The sequence below is a fragment of the Apodemus sylvaticus genome, chromosome 7, assembly GCF_947179515.1.
Source record: "Apodemus sylvaticus chromosome 7, mApoSyl1.1, whole genome shotgun sequence".
Classification (NCBI taxonomy): Eukaryota; Metazoa; Chordata; class Mammalia; order Rodentia; family Muridae; genus Apodemus; species Apodemus sylvaticus.
In genome coordinates, this window is record NC_067478.1 from 4,418,866 (window position 1) to 4,439,856 (window position 20,991).

Below are 20,991 nucleotides of genomic sequence, written 5' to 3' on the forward strand. Positions count from 1 at the left end.
TAGGATTAATATAGTAAAAATAGCCATCCCACCAAAAGCAATCTAGAGATTCGATGCAATCCCCATCAAAATTCCAACACAATTCTTTATAGACTTTGAAAGAACAACACTCAACTTTATATAGAAAAACAAAAATCCCAGAAAACTTAGGTCACCAGGCTTATACAGTGGGTACCTTTATCCACTGAGCTGGCTCACCAAACAAATATTGTTAAAGTTAAAAACAAACAAAAACAGAAGGAGTTAAGCAGTTCTAACTGCTGGTAGGTAGGAGCCAGGAAAAGAAGCAGGGACAGGGAGAGGGCGGTGACGAGAGCTGAAGTGGGCGCCAAGGACTGACCCCAAGAGGGAGGAGGGTGACGTAGGCAGTGAACACGGGCAAGTCAGGGTTTTGATCTGTTATTCTCCATCAACTAGAAAACATGGCTTCTTTGGCTGTTTCCATGAAGAGACAGGGACCAGTCATCAAAGAGTTAAACGTTGAACCCCCACACTAGAGGAAACGGCTAACTAGAGAATTCCAGCCTGTACAGCTAGAAAACCAAATCCAACTGCTCTAGACTGGCCTGGGCAGTAGATAAAAGGCCGTGGTCAGAAGGTAGGGTGAGGCTTAGAGGTCAGAAGCCAAGGTCTTCGGTGAGGCCAGGGGCAGGCTGTAGCTGGGCGACCCTAAGGATGAGGTGTGGCTGGTCTTTGGCTGCTTTGTGGCTTGTTTTTCCTTCCACCCTTCTCCACCCCTTTCCACCCTTTCAACCTAACTCCTAACTGCTGATTGGGAGTGTCCAGTTCCTTGGGCAAGTTTAATCTTTGCTGTCCGGATAACTAATCATCATCATATTCTTCTCCTCCCCTTCCTCCTCCTCTTCCTTTTCCTTCTCCTTCTCCTCCTCCCTCTTCTTCCTTCTCTTATTCTTCTTTTCTTTTCTCATGACTATATAGCAAATGACAACCAACAGCAACCAACAATCAACAGCATAGCCATGGGGGCTCTAGAATTTATACCCTCTGAAAAGTCCCCAGAATCCCAAAAGTCACACACTTGCAGAAACTAGCTGCAGCTGGCAAATTCACGCCCCTGCTAGAGCATGAGGCAAGTCAGCCAGCGCTGTGGACAGTTTGAAGCAGCCCCATATCCCACACCTGGGATCAAAACAAAATCATACTCATAATATTTCTGTTTTTTTTTAAGGAAACCAAATTTTTCACTACAATGAGGGAAAAATATCAAAATGTATAAAGCTAGTTTGTGGGAAATGGAATGGGGCTTCTTACAACTCGAGGAGGAAGCAATGGCTTCAGGGATTCTGAGAAAAAACACACCCATGGTACTTGGATTTGTAGAGGGCCTGCAGAGGGTGGAACGTGGGGTGGGCGGGTGTTGAGGAACTGGAGACAAAGATAGGGGGCTATTCTGTCAATCAAGTAGCAGTGATGGACAGGAGGGTTCCAGGGGGCAAGCTGTCACCTCTCTCTGGTTATTTTCCTCCCAGAAGAGTGTAAATCATTCCCCAAGAAGAATGAGAAGATGGAGTTCCCCTTTGGGTCCGTGGGAACTACCAACTTCAGACGGTTCACTCCAGAATCGCTGGCAGAGATCGAGAAGCAGATCGCTGCCCACCGCGCCGCCAAGAAGGCCAGAGCTAAGCACAGAGGACAGAAGGACAAGGGTGAGAAGCCCAGGCCTCAGCTGGACTTAAAAGCCTGTAACCAGCTGCCCAGGTTCTATGGTGAGCTCCCAGCAGAACTGGTCGGGGAGCCTCTGGAGGACTTAGACCCTTTCTACAGCACACACCGGGTAAGAGCTGCCCCCAGGAACATCTGCACTCAGCTCTTGAGGAGTGAACCTCAGTCCCACCCACCCCAGGAAGTCCTCATCCCCCACCCCGCAACCCTGCATGTAGTAGCTGTTCACTAAAGAATAGGCCGTTGTAAAGTAGAGTGAATGCACCCCTCTCTCTCTGAGTCTTTAGGAACTTTTCAATGGAGCAAACTAAGCCCAAATCCCCAAAGCAGACAGCTGCTGCAGAACTAGCTCGGAAAGCTGGTTGTTCCCATGGATGAGACCCAGCCTACAGCCTCTAGAGATGTCATCTCTCTGCAGATCAAGGGCAGGGATTTTGAAGTTGAAAGGGATGCCTTGAACCAGGGTTCTTTAAAGTACAGTCTCAGAGTCCCTGGAGTTTTCCAAATTCCCCCATGGGTTACTGAAGTCAAACTGTCTTGAAATAATAGTTTACTATCACCTGTCTCTTATTAAATCATCTTGTAATCTTATCGTGGAAACCAAGGGAGCAACACCATTCAGCAACTACTGGAATATGTGCCTATGCGCTCCTGGGTTCTAAAGTTATATATGTATATATGTGTATATGTGTATATGAGTATGTATATGTATATTCTAATATAGTATGTGTCTTATTTTCCTTCTATGTTGCTGTGATAAAATACTTGGACATAAACAAATTAATGGAGAAAGAGCTTATTAGCTCATAGTTCCAGGCTACATGCCATCAAGGTAGCAAAGTCATGGGAACGGGAGCGTGAAGGAGCGGGCTACATCACGTCTGTAGTCTGAGGATGATGAATGCAGCATGCGTGTGTTCAGTTTTCTGTCTCTCCTCTTACATAGTCAGGATCTTCTGCCTTGGGATAGTGCCATGCCCAGGGATTGGGTCTTCCCACCTTAATTACCATGATCAAGACAATTCCCCCATCTTAGTTAGGGTTCCATTGCCATGAAGAGACACCATGACCAAGGCAACTCTTATAAAGGACAACATTTACTTAGAGCTGGCTTACTGGTTCTGAGATCAGTCCATTATCATCATGGTGGGAAGCAGGGCAGTGTCCAGGTATACACGGTGCTGGAGGAACTGAGAGTTCTACATGTTGTTCCGAAGGTAACAGGAGAAGACTGGCTTCCGGGCAGCTAGGAGGAGGGTCTCAAAGCCCACCCCCAACAGTGACAAACTTCCTTCAACAATGCCACACCCACTCCCAAGGCTAGATAGATAGATAGATAGATAGATAGATAGATAGATGATAGATAAGTTGCATAGATATACATATAAAATTCTATCATATATACATACAGATACACATGAGCAAAGCAAAAAAGAGTAAATATAATAAACTAGAATATTTAATGATTATTTTAATCAAAAGAGTGAGAGATGATAGTCTAATGAGGTGCCAGTTTCCTCTCCTGTGCTGCACCTTGGATGTTTTACGCAGCCAAAACAAGGTAAGTACATGTTTGGAAATGACAAGGAACTGAACAAGCCATTGTAAATATAGTTGTAGAAGAGATAAGACACATAGGATCTCTTTCTCCCTCTCTGTCTTCCCAAGAACCCATCCCTCCTAATGCACAGAGGAGGGAACTGAGATGGTTTAGAGCTGAGACCCAGGTAGTAGAAGCAGGAACATCACAGGACCAGGGTCCTCTAGTCAGAAGGGAATTAAATTATGGGGCTGGGGAGATGGCTCTGTCAGTAAAGAACCTGCTGAACAAGTGTAGGGATCTGAGTTGGATCCCTAGAAAACATGTGGGGAGAAAAGTGGAACATACTTGTAATGTCATTCCTGAGGAGGAAGAGGAGGGAGAGGTGGGAGGAGGAAGAGGAGGAGGAGGAGGAGGAGGAAAAGCCAGGCAGATTCACTGTCTGGTCAGCCTAGCCTTCTCAGTTAGCTTCAGGCCAATGAGCATTTGTAGAAGACTCCTGAGGAATGACATTTGAATTTTTCTATCAATGTGTGTGTGTGTGTGTGTGTGTGTATGGGGGCCCTGCCTGTGTGTGCGCACACACACACACACACACACACACACACACACACACATGTTGTATTAAATGCAGTTAAGCTAAACCAGAATCCTGCCCTGGGTGTGTTGCATACATATATCCAACCCCTAAGTCAGCGGCCTGTCCATGAAGCACCCTCAGTGGGCTTGCCTTGGTTCACAGTCAGCCATGGAGTCCAGAGTCCTGTGGAGAGGGCTGAGGATGTGGCCTCTGTTCCCCCACCTCTAGCTCTCTGCCCCTTCTCTAGATGGTCAATGAGCCATGCTTCTTCCAACAGGTCCTGCTCAGGATTCTACAAGGAGGCCTCCCTGGATTCTTGTCTCTCACGGAACTCCCTTGTGCTTTGCTTTGTCCTAGACATTCATGGTGCTGGATAAAAGCAGGACCATTTCCAGATTCAGTGCCACGTGGGCCCTGTGGCTCTTCAGTCCCTTCAACCTGATCAGAAGAACAGCCATCAAAGTGTCCGTCCACTCGTATCCTTTGCAGTTTGCTTCCGTGCCTCAGACTCACGCCCTGCCTGTGGCAGCTGCACCTTGCTTAGAGGTTAGCAGCAGAGCCTTCCTCCAGTTGAATCCGGAGACAGTGACATCATCACGTTGAAACCATGGTTTGTGGTGCCACACCCGGGGCGCTCAAATGTCCTCTTTATGGTGTGAGTTTTACTGATGCCCCAGGCATAGCCAATCCATCAAGTATGGCCTGCTTTTCCCATGAGGTAATGGCTGGTAAGAAGACATCAAGGCTCTTTGGCCAGATGCAGAGCTGTGAGTTGTCACACAATCCTTGACCATGCTGGGGTGGTTGGCCATTACACAATAGAGAAATAAAGAGAACATTCTATTACAGGCAGAGTCCCCATCATCTTCCATGGAACCTCACTAACTAGCAATATTGCCAATGTCATGAGCTACCCTCAAACTACCAACGGGTTAAATATACAGTTTGCCTGAGGTTCCTCCCAAGGAAGCGTAATTAGACAAACATGTCAGTCCCTGGTCTGTGTCACCTTGGCTCCTTTAGGGAGCATTAGAAGTCACCTTCAGTGCTGTTTTTGTTTTGTGTTTTATTCGAACCTCCTAGACAAAGGAGCACTTGGGCTGGGCCAAGTTTTCAATCTGGAAATTCTCAGCATCAGGTCCAGCCCCGGCTTCCAGGAAGTTCCTGTTTAGCACTGGCTTGCTCCATCGCAGCACAGGTAGTCGCCAGTCTCTGTACCTGAGTGCGGCTTAGTAGAAAGGGACTTATTCTTTCCTTAGACAACCCCAGCCACCGTGGAACAGCCTAGTAAATTGCCCCGCGGCACCTGAGCTAAGAGGCCTGGCACAGAACCTTTCACACACCCACCGTGTGCCTACCCTGCGGATGCGTACAGCCCGCTTTCTCTGGCTGTGGTTATCTCTATGGCTACTCGATAGGAATTCTATTTTCCGAATTGAATTTGGGGTTTCTAGATTCTTCAGAATACTTCATGATAATCGCAGCCCTCCCCCCATGCCCTCCCCAAGTGGCTAAGTACTTTCCAAGTGTCAGCACTGTCACAGGTGCAAGAGCCTTGGGAAAGACTGGCAGCACCTCGTTCTACAGATAATGAGACCGACACTCAGAGGCGTTGCGGAGATGCCAAGGTCACACAGCTAGTTAGGAGGTCCAGCCTCCAGCATGTCGCGGGCAGTGTCTTCAGCCAGAAATGTAGACAGCAAGTGAACAGACACAGACTGAGATAATAATTCTCTCAGCGGGCCAGCTCTACTCTGGCAAATGCTGCTTTTTTGAAAATGCATTTGAATTCAATTTCTGGACATTAAAGCAGCAAGACCCAGTTTTGCATCAGAAAGACCCCCCTCTTTTGAGGCATGAGTGGGAAACCTGGGTTTTCTTTTACATTCCTCATTCTTTGGTGTACTGGGATCGGAGAATGTGACCTGTCACTGGGAACATCTGTTGCTTTGAGTAATTTTTAAAAAGCCATTCGCAGGCAAAGGGTCTGGTGGCCTGAATTCTTTCCAGATTTTCTTCTGTTTAAAACTATGCCAAGTCAGTTTACTATAGTCTATTTGCTATATACATTATGTTGTTTTATATAAGACAAAATATGAGTTTTTGTTTTAAAAATATATTTAAAGAAATAGTCACTGAGATTCAGGATGTTACACGTACTTTCTCCATCCCAGTCCTTAAGAATTATCCTCTTACTGGGCGGCTTCATCCAGCCCTGATGCGATGTGGCTTGTTGGCCAAGGTTGATCAATGTCTCTGAAGGGCCTGCTATTTTCTGAAGGGGAGCAGGGATGAGTCTGGGGGAGAGAAAGGAGGGTAAGAGATGCTCAGGGAGGGTGAGGGAGAGAAAACTGCTGTTGGGATTTGATATAGGAGAGAAGAAAAAAATTTTTTTAAAAATCACACTGCTCACCAAAACTGCTCTTTATGCTTTGAAAGGAGATGTATACAATGACCCAATGCACACTGTCCTCCATGGATCCATGCTGAATTATACAGAGATCAGTAAACAACAGCTAGTTAGAAATACCATTTCTGTCAGCAGCAACCAAGTGAGTGCGGAATAGTCCTTTTGTCTTGAGATCCGGTGAGTAATTAATTACCTGGGGGAGTGGCATCTGGACAGGAAGTCCGTGGAGGGGTCTCCTCCTCACCAAGCACATGCAGATAGACTTACATGGGTTGTCACGGCTCCAAACAAGATTCTTCAAGGTGTAAAATCTGCACTTCAATAATATTTTATTCAAAGCTGTAACTCCAGTTGCGTTTTTGTGAACACTTTCATAGACTTGGGATATCATACAACTTGTCTGCAGAACTAAAGATGCAAGTTTTAATTTTCATCCTTGGGTTAAGTATCCCACTATGTGAGCATATCTCTTAATTGTAAATTAGTGGGGAGATGTGGTTTCATTAGTACAATGTCCCTGTTCAGATAGATGTTTTCCTGAGTAACTGTAAAACAAAACCAAGAAAGGTATCTACAGAAAACTAAAATGGTTTTAAATGTTTCTGCTTGAGTTGAAGCGAGGAGAGGTGAGTGTAGCCGTCCTACCCTGGTAAGTGAAGCTTCTGTCTAGGTTGGGGTTTTTCCTTTACCAGGGACCGTAGGTGCTCACACTGAACCAATGTCTGCCTGAGAGAGGTCTGCCTAGACTCATCTTGTCTCTGTGGATTCACTCCTGTGCTCCTTCCTTCCCTTCAAAGCCTCCCTCTCATTCCGAGTACCCCTTAGCCAAACGGCCACTCCTAAGAGTCTGTCTCTGGCTGATAACACCCCATTCCCCTTGGAGTATCCACCCAGAGCCAGGATGGCACTTCCTGAGCCTGCTCTGGTCATTCCTACCCAGAATCCGTTGCTTCAGTGTGGCTGATCTCAGCTTAGGAAAACAATCTAACTAAACCAATTTTCACAAAAATAAAATAATAATAATACCCTCTACCTGGTTACTATGGTTACCAGGCTGCAGGATGCAACACAATTCAGGAAGGCTATTTAAGACTCATCATGCTGTTCTCCCAAATGTAAATGTAAATGATAAAAGCTACCCGTGGGTTAATGGCATTTGGCATAATTTGGACAAGGTTTGGGGATTTGGCACAGTGATAAAGTATTTGCCTAGTGCAAGGCCTTGGGTTTAAGGGTTTCATGTCCAACACTATCATTACTGCTGTTACAACAGCTTCCTCTAATTATAAAGATAGAGTTCTCAGCATGGGCCAGGCGCTCAACAGGCGTGAGCAGCAGCCTCATGATAAGACCACACAGCCGATGTGAGCTGAGTTACCAAAGTCTCGTTCAGCAGCAAGGCAAGCTGAGACAGGGGGATGGCGGTAACTCTCTCTCTCATTTCCTTAACACGGACCTCACAGATGGTTCTCCATATTTATCACCGTCACTATTTTGGTCAACTGCGTGTGCATGACCCGAACTGATCTTCCAGAGAGAGTCGAGTGAGTAACACTGCCTGTTCGGTTGTCCCCCTTGCCCTCCCTCCCTCCCTTCTTCCCTCCCTCCATCCCCCCTCCTCTCTCTCTCTCTCTCTCTCTCTCTCTCTCTCACCTTTTCCTCTTCTTTCTGTATATCATTCCAGCTTTCATTTAGACAAGTCTGAGTTCTGTTGCCTCTCTGACTTTGCAATGGTCAGGTTTCTTCTGCGTGGCTTCCCCCCAAGTACATGCATGGTTTTAACCTTCAAGACAGTGCAGATTGGTGCTTCTCAACCTTGACTCCACTTTGGAACTTTAAGAAGGTCTTTTAAAACTCTGATGCCTAAAGACATTTCATTAGTCACTAGTGCCCTGACACACACACACACCCCACACCCCACACATACCACACACACACCACACCCCACACCCCACACATACCACACACATACCACACACCACACACCACACACACACAGAAACACACATACCACATACCACACACACACCACACATACCACACACCATACACCACACACCACACCCCACACACACCACACACCACACACACACACACACAGACACACACATACCACATACCACACACACATACATCACATACCACACACACCACACACACACACACCACACCACACACCATACACCTACATACCACACACACATACACCACATACCACACACATATATCACACACACACACCACACCATACACACAAACACTATACACCACACACACACACACTATATACACATACACCACACACCACCATACACACACACCACACACATACCACACACACAGCACACCATACACACACTACACACACCACACACCATACACACACACTACACACACACCACACACACACCACACACCATATACACACACACCACACACCATATACACACACACCACACACCATATATACACACACTACACACACCACACACACACTACACACCAGAGACACACTCTACACATACACACTACACACACACACACACACCACAGCACAAGCACACACACACCACACACACCACATAGCACAAACACAAGCACACACACACACACTCACACACACACACACACACACACACACACACACGGCATATAAAGCTCCACTCTTGAAGAGACGGGAGCAAACGAAGAGAAGGAACTGTGAACAGGGGCTCCGGGATCTGTTCCCAGAACAATCCATGCATGAAGCCAGGTGAGGTGTCCAAGCGCAGAGGCTTCCGAAGGACTGTAACATTTCTTGGGTTCTCGCATGTCTGGTTGGCAGACTAAGTCTCTTTTGTTTGACAGCAGAAGACTTTTCTAAAACCAGATGTACCACCACAGCTGGACAGATGTCCCTGTCCTTGCTCAAGCCTTCAGGTGTAACACCAGGGTCTCTGGAAAGCTTTCTCTCTTCCCACTGTTCCCCCTTGCTAATTCTAAAAGCAACACATGCCCCAACAGGAAAGATGCTTCATCTCTATTAATATAGCAAAGGGAGGGAACATTGTGTCGCCATTTTAACTGATGCTGGAAACTCCATTTGATAGAGTTCAATTTCTGTTTATGATTTCAAAACTCTTAGAAGAGTTGGAACAGAAAGAAATGGTCGCACTCTGATTAAAAAAAGTATTAATTCTTCAAAAAATAGTACCCCCTGGGCATTCATTTATCAAACATAATTGTGAGTATGGAACTCTCGTGCTTTGAGACCAAAGGGGGAAAACAAATATCGGAGATGTCTGTTCTTATCATGTCAGCCTCATAGAGGAGGTTCTGGCCAGGGTGATAAGGTAAGCATAAAAAAATTACCAGACATGTTGTACCTTACAGAAAATTATATAGAGCACATAAAATATCCAACATAACTTAGAGAGAAACTGTTATCACAAGAGCTGGCTTAGCAGAGCCTCTCACAGAGTGCTGGAGTTAAGTTCCTAACAGTCACCCTGGGCTGCTGGCAACTGTCTGTGTGTGCGCTCACAATCACGTGATGCGGCTGCCCACGGAGGCCAGCTTCCGAGGATCCAACACCCTCTTCTGGTCCCCATGGCCACCCATGCTCACGTGCATGTGAACACACACATAACAGACACACATATACACACATACATAATTACAAAAATAGATCTTCAAAATCTACCAGAATTAATAAGACTATATACATCAAGATGGCTGTGTGAATTATTATACATTAATCAGCTATGGATATTTGCAGCAGTCACAAGCTGGAAATGAAATAATTTTTGAAGTATCCTTTATACTGGCATTTCAAAATATCAAGCTCCTAGAAAAAAAGGATATCAAAACATTGAGTAAATTACAGAAACAACCCCCAAAATGGGGAGCTAATGTTATGTTGTTAGACTCCAAGTCTCAATATTGTAGAAACTGCACAGATGACTAATCAATTTAAGTGAGATTTCCAATGCAGTCTCAATAAGTGTTTATGGCATTATTTGGCACACTGACTCTGAAATGCATGTGGAAGTACAAAGAGTAAATTATAGCCAAGACACTTCTGAGGAAGGAAAACAAGGAGGGAGAGAAATCACCCCACTGGGGTCAAATTGAACTTAGAAGCCATTGCTGCGAGGTTAGCCACACTCTAAACAGAGCAGCAGCATGTGTGTACAGGCATTTGACCTGTGTGTGTGCTCACAATCACGTGAGTGCGGCTGCCCATGGAGGCCAGCTTCTGTGGATCCAACACCCTCTTCCAGGTCACTCCACAGAACAGGGGGGCTCAGTCTATGGTGAAGGACTGTGAAGAATCATGTGACTCACCACATACACCAGACTCAGCTCTCCATATCGGTGTGAGGAGACCAAAATCAGAAGAATGTCTTTATGCCCTGAGGGTAGGGAAAGTCTTATTTAAGAAATAGTAATCAGGAGAAAAGAACAGATACACTTTGGTATACTAAAACTAAGAATATTTGTTTCAGTAGATGGTAATTGTTTAAGATTTATGTGAACCTGAGCATAAGCACACCCTCATGCAGTACCCACAGAGGCCATCAGAGGGCATAGGATCTCACGAAGTTGAAGTTACAGAGGGTTGTGAACTTCCTGAAAGGGGTGCTGGGAACCCAGGAGGAGCAAGCGCTCATGGCTGCTGAACCATCTCACTACCTCCAAGAGCAGTAGTTCTTAACCTTCCTAATGCTGCGACAGTGTAATACAGCTCCTCCAGTGGTGGTGACCCCACAACCTTAAAGTTACTTTTGTTGCTACTTCATAACTGTAATTTTGCTGTTATGAATCATAATGTAAAGATTTGTGTTTGCAGATGGTCTTAGATGACTCTGGGAAAGGGTCATTCAACCCCCAGAGGGGTTGCAGACCACAGGTTGAGAGAACCTTAGGAGATAAATCTCAGGAGAAAGAAGACACCCGTGCCAGCTCACACCCAGAGTCATGACCCATCTCTAAAAGTCAAATTTGAAAAACACACCAGACCAATCTAAATGTTCTATTAACTCCCAAATATTTCTTTCTTTTTTTTATTTAATCAAGGGAGATAAAATTAAGTTTCAGTGAAAGATTACTAGACACTCATTGTGTAACGGAAAGGCTTGGGGTGCAACCATTCAAGGTATCTGGGAAGATAAGGAGAGCCAGAAACTGCAGGGCCGGATGTGGGCAGAGCACCAATTTGGGATGTGATTGATAGCAATGGCAACCAATCAGAAAAGAGAACAGCGTTCTTACAGTGTGCTCCTCTGTAACGCTCAGGTGTCCACACACAACCAAATTACTACCCGTGGGCACCAAGTCCCAGACCTGAGGGTGCCTGTGGACATTATTTACAATGAAAACAGTCAATAACTCAAATGCCCTTGACTGTTAAGTGCACCAAGTGTTTGCTATATTATTAGTTGGATAACTTGTAACCATGAAGGTAGATAAACCTCAGGATGCTGGCCAAAACTAAAGGAGTCTATAACTAGGATTCCATTGATACAAAGCCTTAAGGCAAGCAAGGCAGTTTCACTGGGGGTCTGGTCTACTTCCTGCTGTAAGAAAATGCCTGAGGCATAGGAATCTGTGGATCCTGTTTGTTGACTCACAATTATGGAGGGAAGAGGAATCTGAGATCATCATGGCGCCCGCACCCACATGGCCTCTGGGCAAGGGCCGTCCTGCCACATCACAGCACAAGGAGACAGCAAACATGGCAGCTCAGTTTTGTCTCCTTAGGAAGCCACCACAAAGGCCTCGCCACCGTGACCTCACTGAATGCCCATCACCCTCCAAACACTCACCTTGAGAGTATATGAACTGAGAGCTGGTGAGAGGGTTAAAGACACCTGCTGCCTAACCTGACTAGAGTCAGTCTCTGGGACCCACGTAGTGATTCCGTAGGTTGCCCTTTGACCCTCGCTCTCACGTTAAGGCACGCATGCCCTCATATGCCTGTGTATGCACATACATAAAAGCTGATTAGTAAATATGTAATAAGTAATCTAAAATATATGAAATGAATTAAATCTGCAAAATATGTTTTACTTTGAGACAGTGTCATGAAGCCCAGGCTGGCTCTGAACTTGCTACGTGCCTTAGGTTAGCCTTGAACTGGTGTCCCTCCCAGTACCATGAGACAGTAAGACACATCTCTCAAGTACTGGGGTGAGGGCTGGAACTGCACATATCAGTCACCACACCTGGTCACTTTCAAACCACAATATAACAGGGTTAAAGATAGAAGTGAAATAAGCGGAGAAAAGCAGAAATCGTAAGAGGAGCCCTGAGACAGGGGAGAGTGTAATCCGGTGGGACCTCAAAGCGCTGAGCCATTCCATTTTGGGACACAGACAGCTGTCACACAGAGCCATGTCCTGTCCCTAGATTCCTAGTTGGAACCCTGACACTTTATGTTACCATATAGGGCCCCAAGGAGGTGGCTAAGACTCTCCGTGAGGTCGCCAGGGTTAGGGTTAGAGTTAGGGTGGCAAATAGAATTTATCTGCTAAGCAAGGAAGAAAAGAAATTTTCTCTGTGCCCTGTGAGAATGCAGGAGAAGACAGCCACCTACAGCCAAAAGGGCACCTTTCCCAGCCCCTCACCATGCCAGAACCTTGTCCAGCCTCCCAAACCATGAGGAAATTAATTTCCATTGTCCAAGGCACCCAGTTGACGACATTTATTTATGACTAGACTGATTAGCAAAGCCCTCACTTTATAGTGACAACTTTACTGTCCGTGTGCTTGTTCTGGTGCATTATGTGTCCCTCCAAGATCCTTTAAAAACCAAACAATTTGTAATCCTGAAGTGAGGGCATAAGACTATAATCCCAGCACTCGGGAGGCTGAGGCAAGTTTAAGGGGGAGGATTATGACAAGTTTAAGGCAACTTTGATCTGCGTAGGGAGTTCCAGGTCAGCTTCTGCTAGAGTGAGACTATCTCAAAACAAAATAATAATAATAATAATAATAATAATAATAATAATAATTTTAAAATTAAAAATAAATAAGCAGTGCATAAATGAGTGCTACAAAATATAAGCCAGATAGGAGAATACCAGGACAGGGAAGTGGGAAGGGTAGATTGGGGAACAAGGGGAGGGAAGAGGGCCTATGGAACTTTTAGGGAGGGGGGGATCCAGACAAGGGGAAGTCATTTGAAATGTAAATAAAGAATATATTGAATAAAACAAAAAACAAAAAATCAAAATATAAGCCAGAATATAATGCATAGGTAAATTATAAAGCTCATATTTTATATGGTTGAGATGATGATTTTCTGTCCCTTGGAATTTCTAGTGTAAGCATTTCTCTTCTCCGTGTGAGTCATTTGGGAGTCACCTGGGGCTGTGGTTAAATAGAGGCGACAGGATGCATATGTTTTACCCTCTCTCACAAGGCCAGCACAGCAACAGCATGCGTGTAGGAACAGAATAAACACCAGAATGAAGGCAGGAGGGAAGGCCACACAGGGACAGAGATGTTAAAACAAGATAAAAGACAAAAGGCCGGTGGAGGATCGGCAAGTCCCCGTGCAGGCCAGCTGTCCTCAAGCCGTGCTGCAGACAGAGAGACATGGGACCCTGGCCTTTACCCACCACAAGCTCCAAAGTCCCTGGAATTGCTGACAGGACACACAGAGAGAAACACTCAGAGCAGCAAGAAGATGGAATGTGGGGGGAGAAGCAGTTATGGGCCACTGCTTCTCTAAAGGGAGAAATCCAAACGACATTTTGGGGACCAGCAAGATGGCTGGTGGGGAGGATGCTCAGTGCCAAGTCCAATGGCCTGAGTTTCATCCCAGAACCCATTTAGTTGAGAGAGAGAACACCTGTTGGCAAGCTGGTCCTCTGCCTGTCTCTACATGCATATAGGAGGTAAGATAGGGTAGGTATGGGAACAGATAGAACAAATGTAAAGATTGCTGTTTTAATAGTCTTGAGGTGGTAAGTGGTTCCCTGCCCCTTTATTGACCAGCTCCGCAGTATGTAAAAAGTAAGATGTGGCAGCATGACCCCCATCCCAGGGCTGGGGAGCCAGAGACAAGCAGTCCCCGAAGCTCACTGGCCGGCCACCCTAGCAAGTTCCAGGTCCATGACAGACCCTGCCTCCAAAAAATCCAAATTGGATACCCCCCTAAAGACTGATGGTTAGGGTTGACCCCTGATCTCCATGTATGCCTGCACACAGGTTGCACCTGTACATGTGGGCATGCATCCACGTTCCCCACAAAAATGATACAAGGAGGTTTAAATACCAGGCTTGGTAACACACACCCACACCCCCAGCAGTCAGGAAGCAGAGACAGGGAGAGCAGGAGTCCAAGGCCTGGCCAATGTGAGCAACATAGCGAGTTCTAGACCAGCCTGGGCTATATAAGAATGTCTCAAAACAAACAGAACAAAAGAATGGACAATCAAGTAAGGAAGGAGAGACAGAAAGCTAGCAGGAGCCATGACCAGAGAAAATGGAACTTATAGCAAAGGGCAGGAGACCAGAGAAACCTGACACTCTGAACGCTAAACACAGGGGCAAGTTAGCGCTTGGCAGAGAAGGACGGAACAATAGTTACAAACCGACAAATGTGAGAGCGATTAAAGAAAACCATTAGAGGGCCTGAAGAGTTGCAATTCTCTTTGCCTGTAACAGATACCATGTAAAAAGTCTGTAAAGATGAAGGGACAGGAACAGGCTGCATCTGGTTAGCCTTACGGCAGCCCATCCTGAAACAAAACGAACAACAGCCACAAAACCTAGCCTAGTAAGTTCCACAAAGCAACAGTAACAAATAATACATTTTCTAGTCATTCTGCAACAAAATTAGAAAATGGCAGGAAGCTGGGGGGGGGGGGGGCGGGAGTCTTTACACTCACTCAGATGCTTTAGAGTCCTTTTAAAGAGCCCTTGTAAGAAAGACAGTTACAAACTAAAGCTGCAGAAACGCTAGGGACAAAAAGATTAAAAACAAATTTAATCAGTGCCTATAGGAACTCAGGAGGCAATTTGGTTCAGAAATGTGGTATCTAAGTATCAGCTGGGGCCAAAGAGTGTCTGGCATAGAGTAAGAGAAACATTACAGTGAATGAAAGGTGAACAGAAATTAGTAACCGGAGAAGAGGAGGTAAGTGGCCAAGTGGGGCGTATCAATTCAAACTGCGCCGCAAAATATACACCCAGGACCTTTGTACTGAGAAAATGAAAAATCATTATTGAGAGAAATTTAAAGTACTTATATAAATTTAAATGTGTCTTGTGATAATGGATGAGGAGATTACTATTATTAAACTGTTAGTGCTGCCCAAATTTATCTATAGATTCAGTGAAATCTCCCTGAAAGAATGTCAGCAGCAATTGGGTTTGTAGAAGTTGGCGGGATGGGTCTTTCCGCCCAGGGAAGGCTGAAGTGAACCACTCTCCATGATAAGCTCTAATCATCGTGAGAGTTCTCATATTTTTGTGACACAGTTAATTCTTGGATGAATAGTCTTGTGCATATATCTTTGTACAGCTAATGCAACAAAATTTGAGAGACGAGGTTTTAGAAGGAGATGTTCCTGGACCAAGGGGCATATAATTTAATGAATTTTTTTCTTTTGAGACTGGGTCTCGAGTGTTGCAGAATGGCCTTGAGCCCTCTGTGTAGACTTGAATGTCTGGTTGCCCTGCCTCCTCCAACTCCTGAGTGCTGGGGATTCCGTGTATGCTCGCCCCACACCCATTTACGCAGCATTGACCTCAGGCGTGTGGGTGCTAGTCACCCCCCCCCCCCAGCTGAGCTACATCCTCAGCCAATAAACATTAATTTTTACAGTATTGCCAAATCACATTCCAAAGCTGTGTCAATTTTCATTCCCAATGATTATTAAGAACATTCTTTATTAGGCTCTGTATTAACTGAACTATTTACATAACTCCTTTTATAAACACACTTTGAAAAGAAGCAAAACTATTCCTGTCTGGTTCCAGCTCTGGACAAGGCTGAGTGTCCTTGGCCTTGTGAGAACACCAGAGTAGCTCTGACCTTCAGAGTGCGAACTGGACCAGAGAAGAGAATGCACATCCTTGGAATAGGTCCCGCCCCTCATAGCACATTGCGATTTTTTTTTTTTTAGGAAGAAAAGAAATTGTAGCTAGTCAAGACACAGAAGTCAATGGAATAGCCTTGTCCTTGATACAATCTATCAGATAGATACAGTGTTTCTCATTTCTTAGCTTCCCATTGTGTGTCTCTGAAACATTAGCTCCAGGCTATTACCTGCTAACCTGCTAGCTAATGGGATCTCTCCCTCTCCCTCTCCTTCTCCCTCTCCCTCTCCCTCTCCCTCTCCCTCTCCCTCTCCCTCTTCCTCCTTCCCTCCCTCTCTCCCTCTCTCCCTCCCCCTCTCTCTCTCTCTCTCTCTCTCTCTCTCTCTCTCTCTCATCTCTCTCCTCTCATCTCTCTCTCTCTCTCTCCCTCTCTCCCTTACCTCTCTGCTTGCCTGTCTGCTTAGGCAAGACAGACATATGGAGTCCATTTCTAATTTCTTCTTTCCTTCACAAGAAACTAAAGAGGGAGAATGTGCTAGAAAGGGAATCAGGAAGAGATTGGAGCTATACTAAGAAAAAAGTATTAGTGGAATGTTATCACCCTCCTCAGGCCTGGGTACTTCAGAGAGTCACTGAAGGTGTCTTTGATAGCCTGGTTAGACTGATGTATGGAAAGCAGTTGATTGCAGGAAAGACTTACCCTGGAAGAAGTATGTTCTCATTTTCAAGAAGGCATGATTTGCCAGGCATACCTAGAGTTCTTGGTGCAAGTCTCTGCACCTCGGCAATCAGAGAGACAGAATTTTGTTATAAATGGGTAATCGGTATTTTCCTATTTATCAGTACTGTCATGTTTATCAAGAGAATAGGTTACATGAATGGGTTTGTTCATCTGGTTTTAATGGTTCCTGTTGATCCTGGCCTGGGTTCAGTTTGCAAGTGTGTATATTTTATTTGATCTGTAAACATATCTATTTATGTACACCCCTCCCTCCCCCTCTTCCTATCCCCCTCCCCCTGTTGAGTTTGTAGGTCAGAGGTCAGTTTTCAGAAGTTGATTCTGTAATTTACAAGAAGCCAGCTCAGCTCCTTGGCCTTGGTGACAGTGCCATTCCCTGCTGGTTCATGTCACCAGCCCATTTGATCTATCCTTATAGTTGAGGCTGGTAGTCGTCCAGAGACTGTCCTTTTGGGTCACTCCAGCACTCTGCCTACTGTCCCCCTGGGAGCTCCAAATCCTCATTTGCTTTTGCAGACCCCTTCAGGTCATCCCGTCCATCCCCTGGATGCTTCTCTTCGGTCATTCCACTTCAAATGTTCTCTTAGTCAATCAGCAGACTCGAAAGAAAACAGCATGATTGAATTGTAATGCACAGTTTTCCAATATAAAATACAGGGTGAACTCTAACATCATATAATATTTGTGTCCTTAAAAGCTACTTATATGTTCCAAGGACCGATCCAGCTCCTGCTCGCTAGCAAGGAGCTGAGGATGGATTATCTTGAGTAATGGGTTCTCCTGTCCTGACAGTTCACGTTTGTTCAGTTTTATCTGTCACTATCACTGTTGCCTTTCCTAATACCCCAGTTTACAAAAATGAATAATTTCGAGGATGGCTTGCTGAAGTATAATAATGACAAAAGTAGGCACCTAAATCCTGAAACCTGAACATCGGGTCTTAAACTCAGGTGATGAAGGACTCCGCCATGAAGACAGAGCAGGGATCGCCCCATCATGAGATGGGTGGGGGACACTCGGATAACCCCACGGAGGCAGATAAAGACTTCAGAAAAGAACATCCATGACAGAGAATAAGGCTAGCCCAGTGACCGCCTTCATCCCAGGGCCCAGTTTCAAAAGCTTGGGCCTTTGTGTCAAATAATTATATAAAACAACAGAAACTTATAGAGGCTAGGTAAACAGGTGAAGTGCTCGACATGCAGAGACCTGAGTTTGCATCCCCAGGACTCCTGTCATGACTAGACCTCATAGGGTGCCCATCTGGAAGGTCAGCGTTGCTACTGGAAGACGGGAGGTGGAGACCAGAGGATGCTCGAAGCCTGGTGCACACAGTGGCGAACAAGACAACTGTGTCAAAACAATATGGACGGCAAGGACTGCACATGAGAGAGAGAGAGAGAGAGAGAGAGACTACTTCCCATTATCTAATATTCCTTTCTTTGCCTAAGAAAGCTGACTTTGGACATACATTTAAAATCACGTCCAGCTGCAGCCACTAGACACCATACCCACCGAGGGGAGGACACACCTCCGCTCCTGCTGTCGCCCAATGAGGCTCTGAGCTGCCAGCACTCCACAGTGAAGGCCCAGGTCCTCATCCTTCACTGAAATTCTGAACATAGTCTTTAGAGAGAACCTTCTCTATAATTTCTGGGTCTGTTTGATCTGAAAAGCTGGAAATATCCATCAAGGCTTCCCAACAGCCTATAATTCGGAGTGAAAATGTTCTAATTTAGAAAACACAAAAGGATGGGGGGGGGGCGCAAATCCAATAAGAATGTCCCTGACCACCCAAGCAGCCATCTGGCCAGAGCAGACATCTTCAGGAGGTCACTGTTTCTCTCTCCACATGAAAAATATTAGTCTTAAATTTGACCTTCATTTTAAAATTAAATTTTGATTGAAATTATTTGGTCACACAAATCATAGTCATTTCTATTCACACTCATATTCTCTCATATTTGCATCAATATTCTCAGAAATTCCATTACTATGTGTTAACTATACAAAACATTGGGTTTCATGGTGACATCCTCGTATGTGTATATAACATATTTCATCATGACTCACACACAAGCACACACACACTTTCTTTATTCATTCATCTGTTAAGGAAGACCCAGGCTGATTCTATGACGTTGCTTATTGCCAACAGGGCTTCAGTGAACACTGATGGGCAGGTACGTCTCTGATTTAGACTGTTTGGGTTACAGACCCAGGAGTGGTAGAGTCACATCCTGTGACAGTTTTACTGTTTGCTCTTTGAGGATCCGCCATATTGTTTTCTGAAATGTCTGTGCTTCCTCACATTCCCACCAACAGGGCGTCCTTTCCCCAGATCCTCCTGTGTGCTGTGCACTGGCTTGGCTGAAACATGCTCTCAGCATAGTCTTGATTTGTGTTGCCCGATGGCTAGGCAAAACCAACACACTTGCAGTTCCTCTTTGGAGACCTGTCTGGGCAGTCGATGGGCCTATTTATTGGTTGAAGGACTTGATTTTGTGATGATTAATTTTCTGGGTTCTTTATAGATTCTAGAAATTAATATCCTGTCAGATTATCGCTGGCTGAGATTCACCACGCCTTCGGCCTCTCTCCAGTCTCCTGTGTGCAGAGGCCTTTTGGTTTCATGTGACTGGTCTATCACTTCTTGCCTTAATTTTCAAGTGGGTGGAGTTCTTTTTGGGGTGGGGTGGGGGATGGGGGATGGGAGGGTGGTGGTGGGGGTAGAGAGGCTAGGATGGGGTTGTGGGGGTGGGAAAGTAGGGGGTGGAGAAGGGTGAGGGTGGGGGCGGCTTAACACCATGCCCCACACTCCAGGTCTCCCACTGTCTGTCACTTAGTCACTCGCAACTGTTTTACCTCACTGTTGGAGTTCCTGGCACTAGTGACTCTATCCTTCTTCCTCACCATCCTTCTTCCCCAACAGGAAGTGACATCTGCTTCTTCCTGACTTCAGTCAGTTTCCCACACACAGAACTGTGCACACTGGAGACTCCAAGCCCCTCCCTCTGTGGTCATACTTATCTATTCTCTACTGCAGCAATAGGTGGATGCACATTGGCCCTTGGTGTCTTCACGGCAACGAAATGCAGAAGTCTTGACTTCTAAAGCTAAGCTCTCAGAGAGGAGCCACTTAAAATGGCTTCCCATGATGTACTGGAACTGGATTCCACAAGAGAGAACTTCCCAGGACCAGGATATAGGGACAGTAGACCATCCCCATGTGATCAGAGCCTGTCTATGGGGAACCAAGGCCAGCGTTCACTGTGTTTTCTCTTATTCCTCTTTTCTCTTCCTTTACCTCTGCCCTCACCACCTGCCCCTCAGCGTGAAGGTGGACTTTTCCTCACTCTGTTTTGCTTTGTAAATTTTTAAAAGATATATTATTTACATATATATGGGGGTGCAGTGCACGTGTGAGTGCAGTTGCCCATGGAGACCAGAAGGGGGCGTGAGACAGTTACAGGTGTTTGTGAGCTTCCTGGCCCAGGTGCGGGGAACTGAACTCAGGTTCTTTGAGCAGTAAGTGCATGATCCTAACCACTGACCCATCTTTCCAGCTCTCCCGATTTTCTCCTGCATTGTTTCTACTCTCCTGGTTTGTATAAGGATTTCCTCCTTGGCTTAGTTTTCTATCTGTGTATCCCTTGTTTGTCCCAAGAGTCTCCTCCAGGGACTCTTTTCGGCTCTGCTCATTTGAACACATCAGCTCGCCTATTGGGTTTCCATTCCTCTAAGAGAAGTCGCTCTGTCTCCACTCACCTCAGCGTGACCAGCAGATCCCCAGCAAAGATCTTCCCTGCAGTTTTTCCTGTTCTGTTCTTTGGATACTGGTGTTTGTTGATCGTGTTGTTGTTGTACTGGGACAGTTAGTCTAGACTTTCATAGGCAGGAGGTAAATGACTGTAGGATTGCATATGTCTAGAGGTTTATCTTCATCTCTGACAGTCAGGCTGACAGAGAGATTCTGTGTGGGAAAGGTTTGAAGGCTTTGATCTTCC

The 20,991-nt window shown here is 45.6% G+C and overlaps 1 protein-coding gene across 4 annotated transcripts in view; it reads left to right on the forward strand.

The window, feature by feature from the left end:
* The first annotated feature begins 1,525 nt into the window (after positions 1-1,525).
* Positions 1,526-20,991, forward strand: part of Scn10a (sodium voltage-gated channel alpha subunit 10) — a 91,307-nt gene continuing 71,841 nt past the window's right edge. For all 4 annotated transcript variants that reach the window (XM_052186980.1, XM_052186979.1, XM_052186981.1 and 1 more), the window contains exons 1-3: positions 1,526-1,795; positions 4,161-4,279; positions 7,677-7,757. In XM_052186980.1, coding sequence (XP_052042940.1) covers positions 1,526-1,795; positions 4,161-4,279; positions 7,677-7,757 — 470 coding nt within the window. The remainder of the gene's footprint in view (positions 1,796-4,160; positions 4,280-7,676; positions 7,758-20,991) is intronic.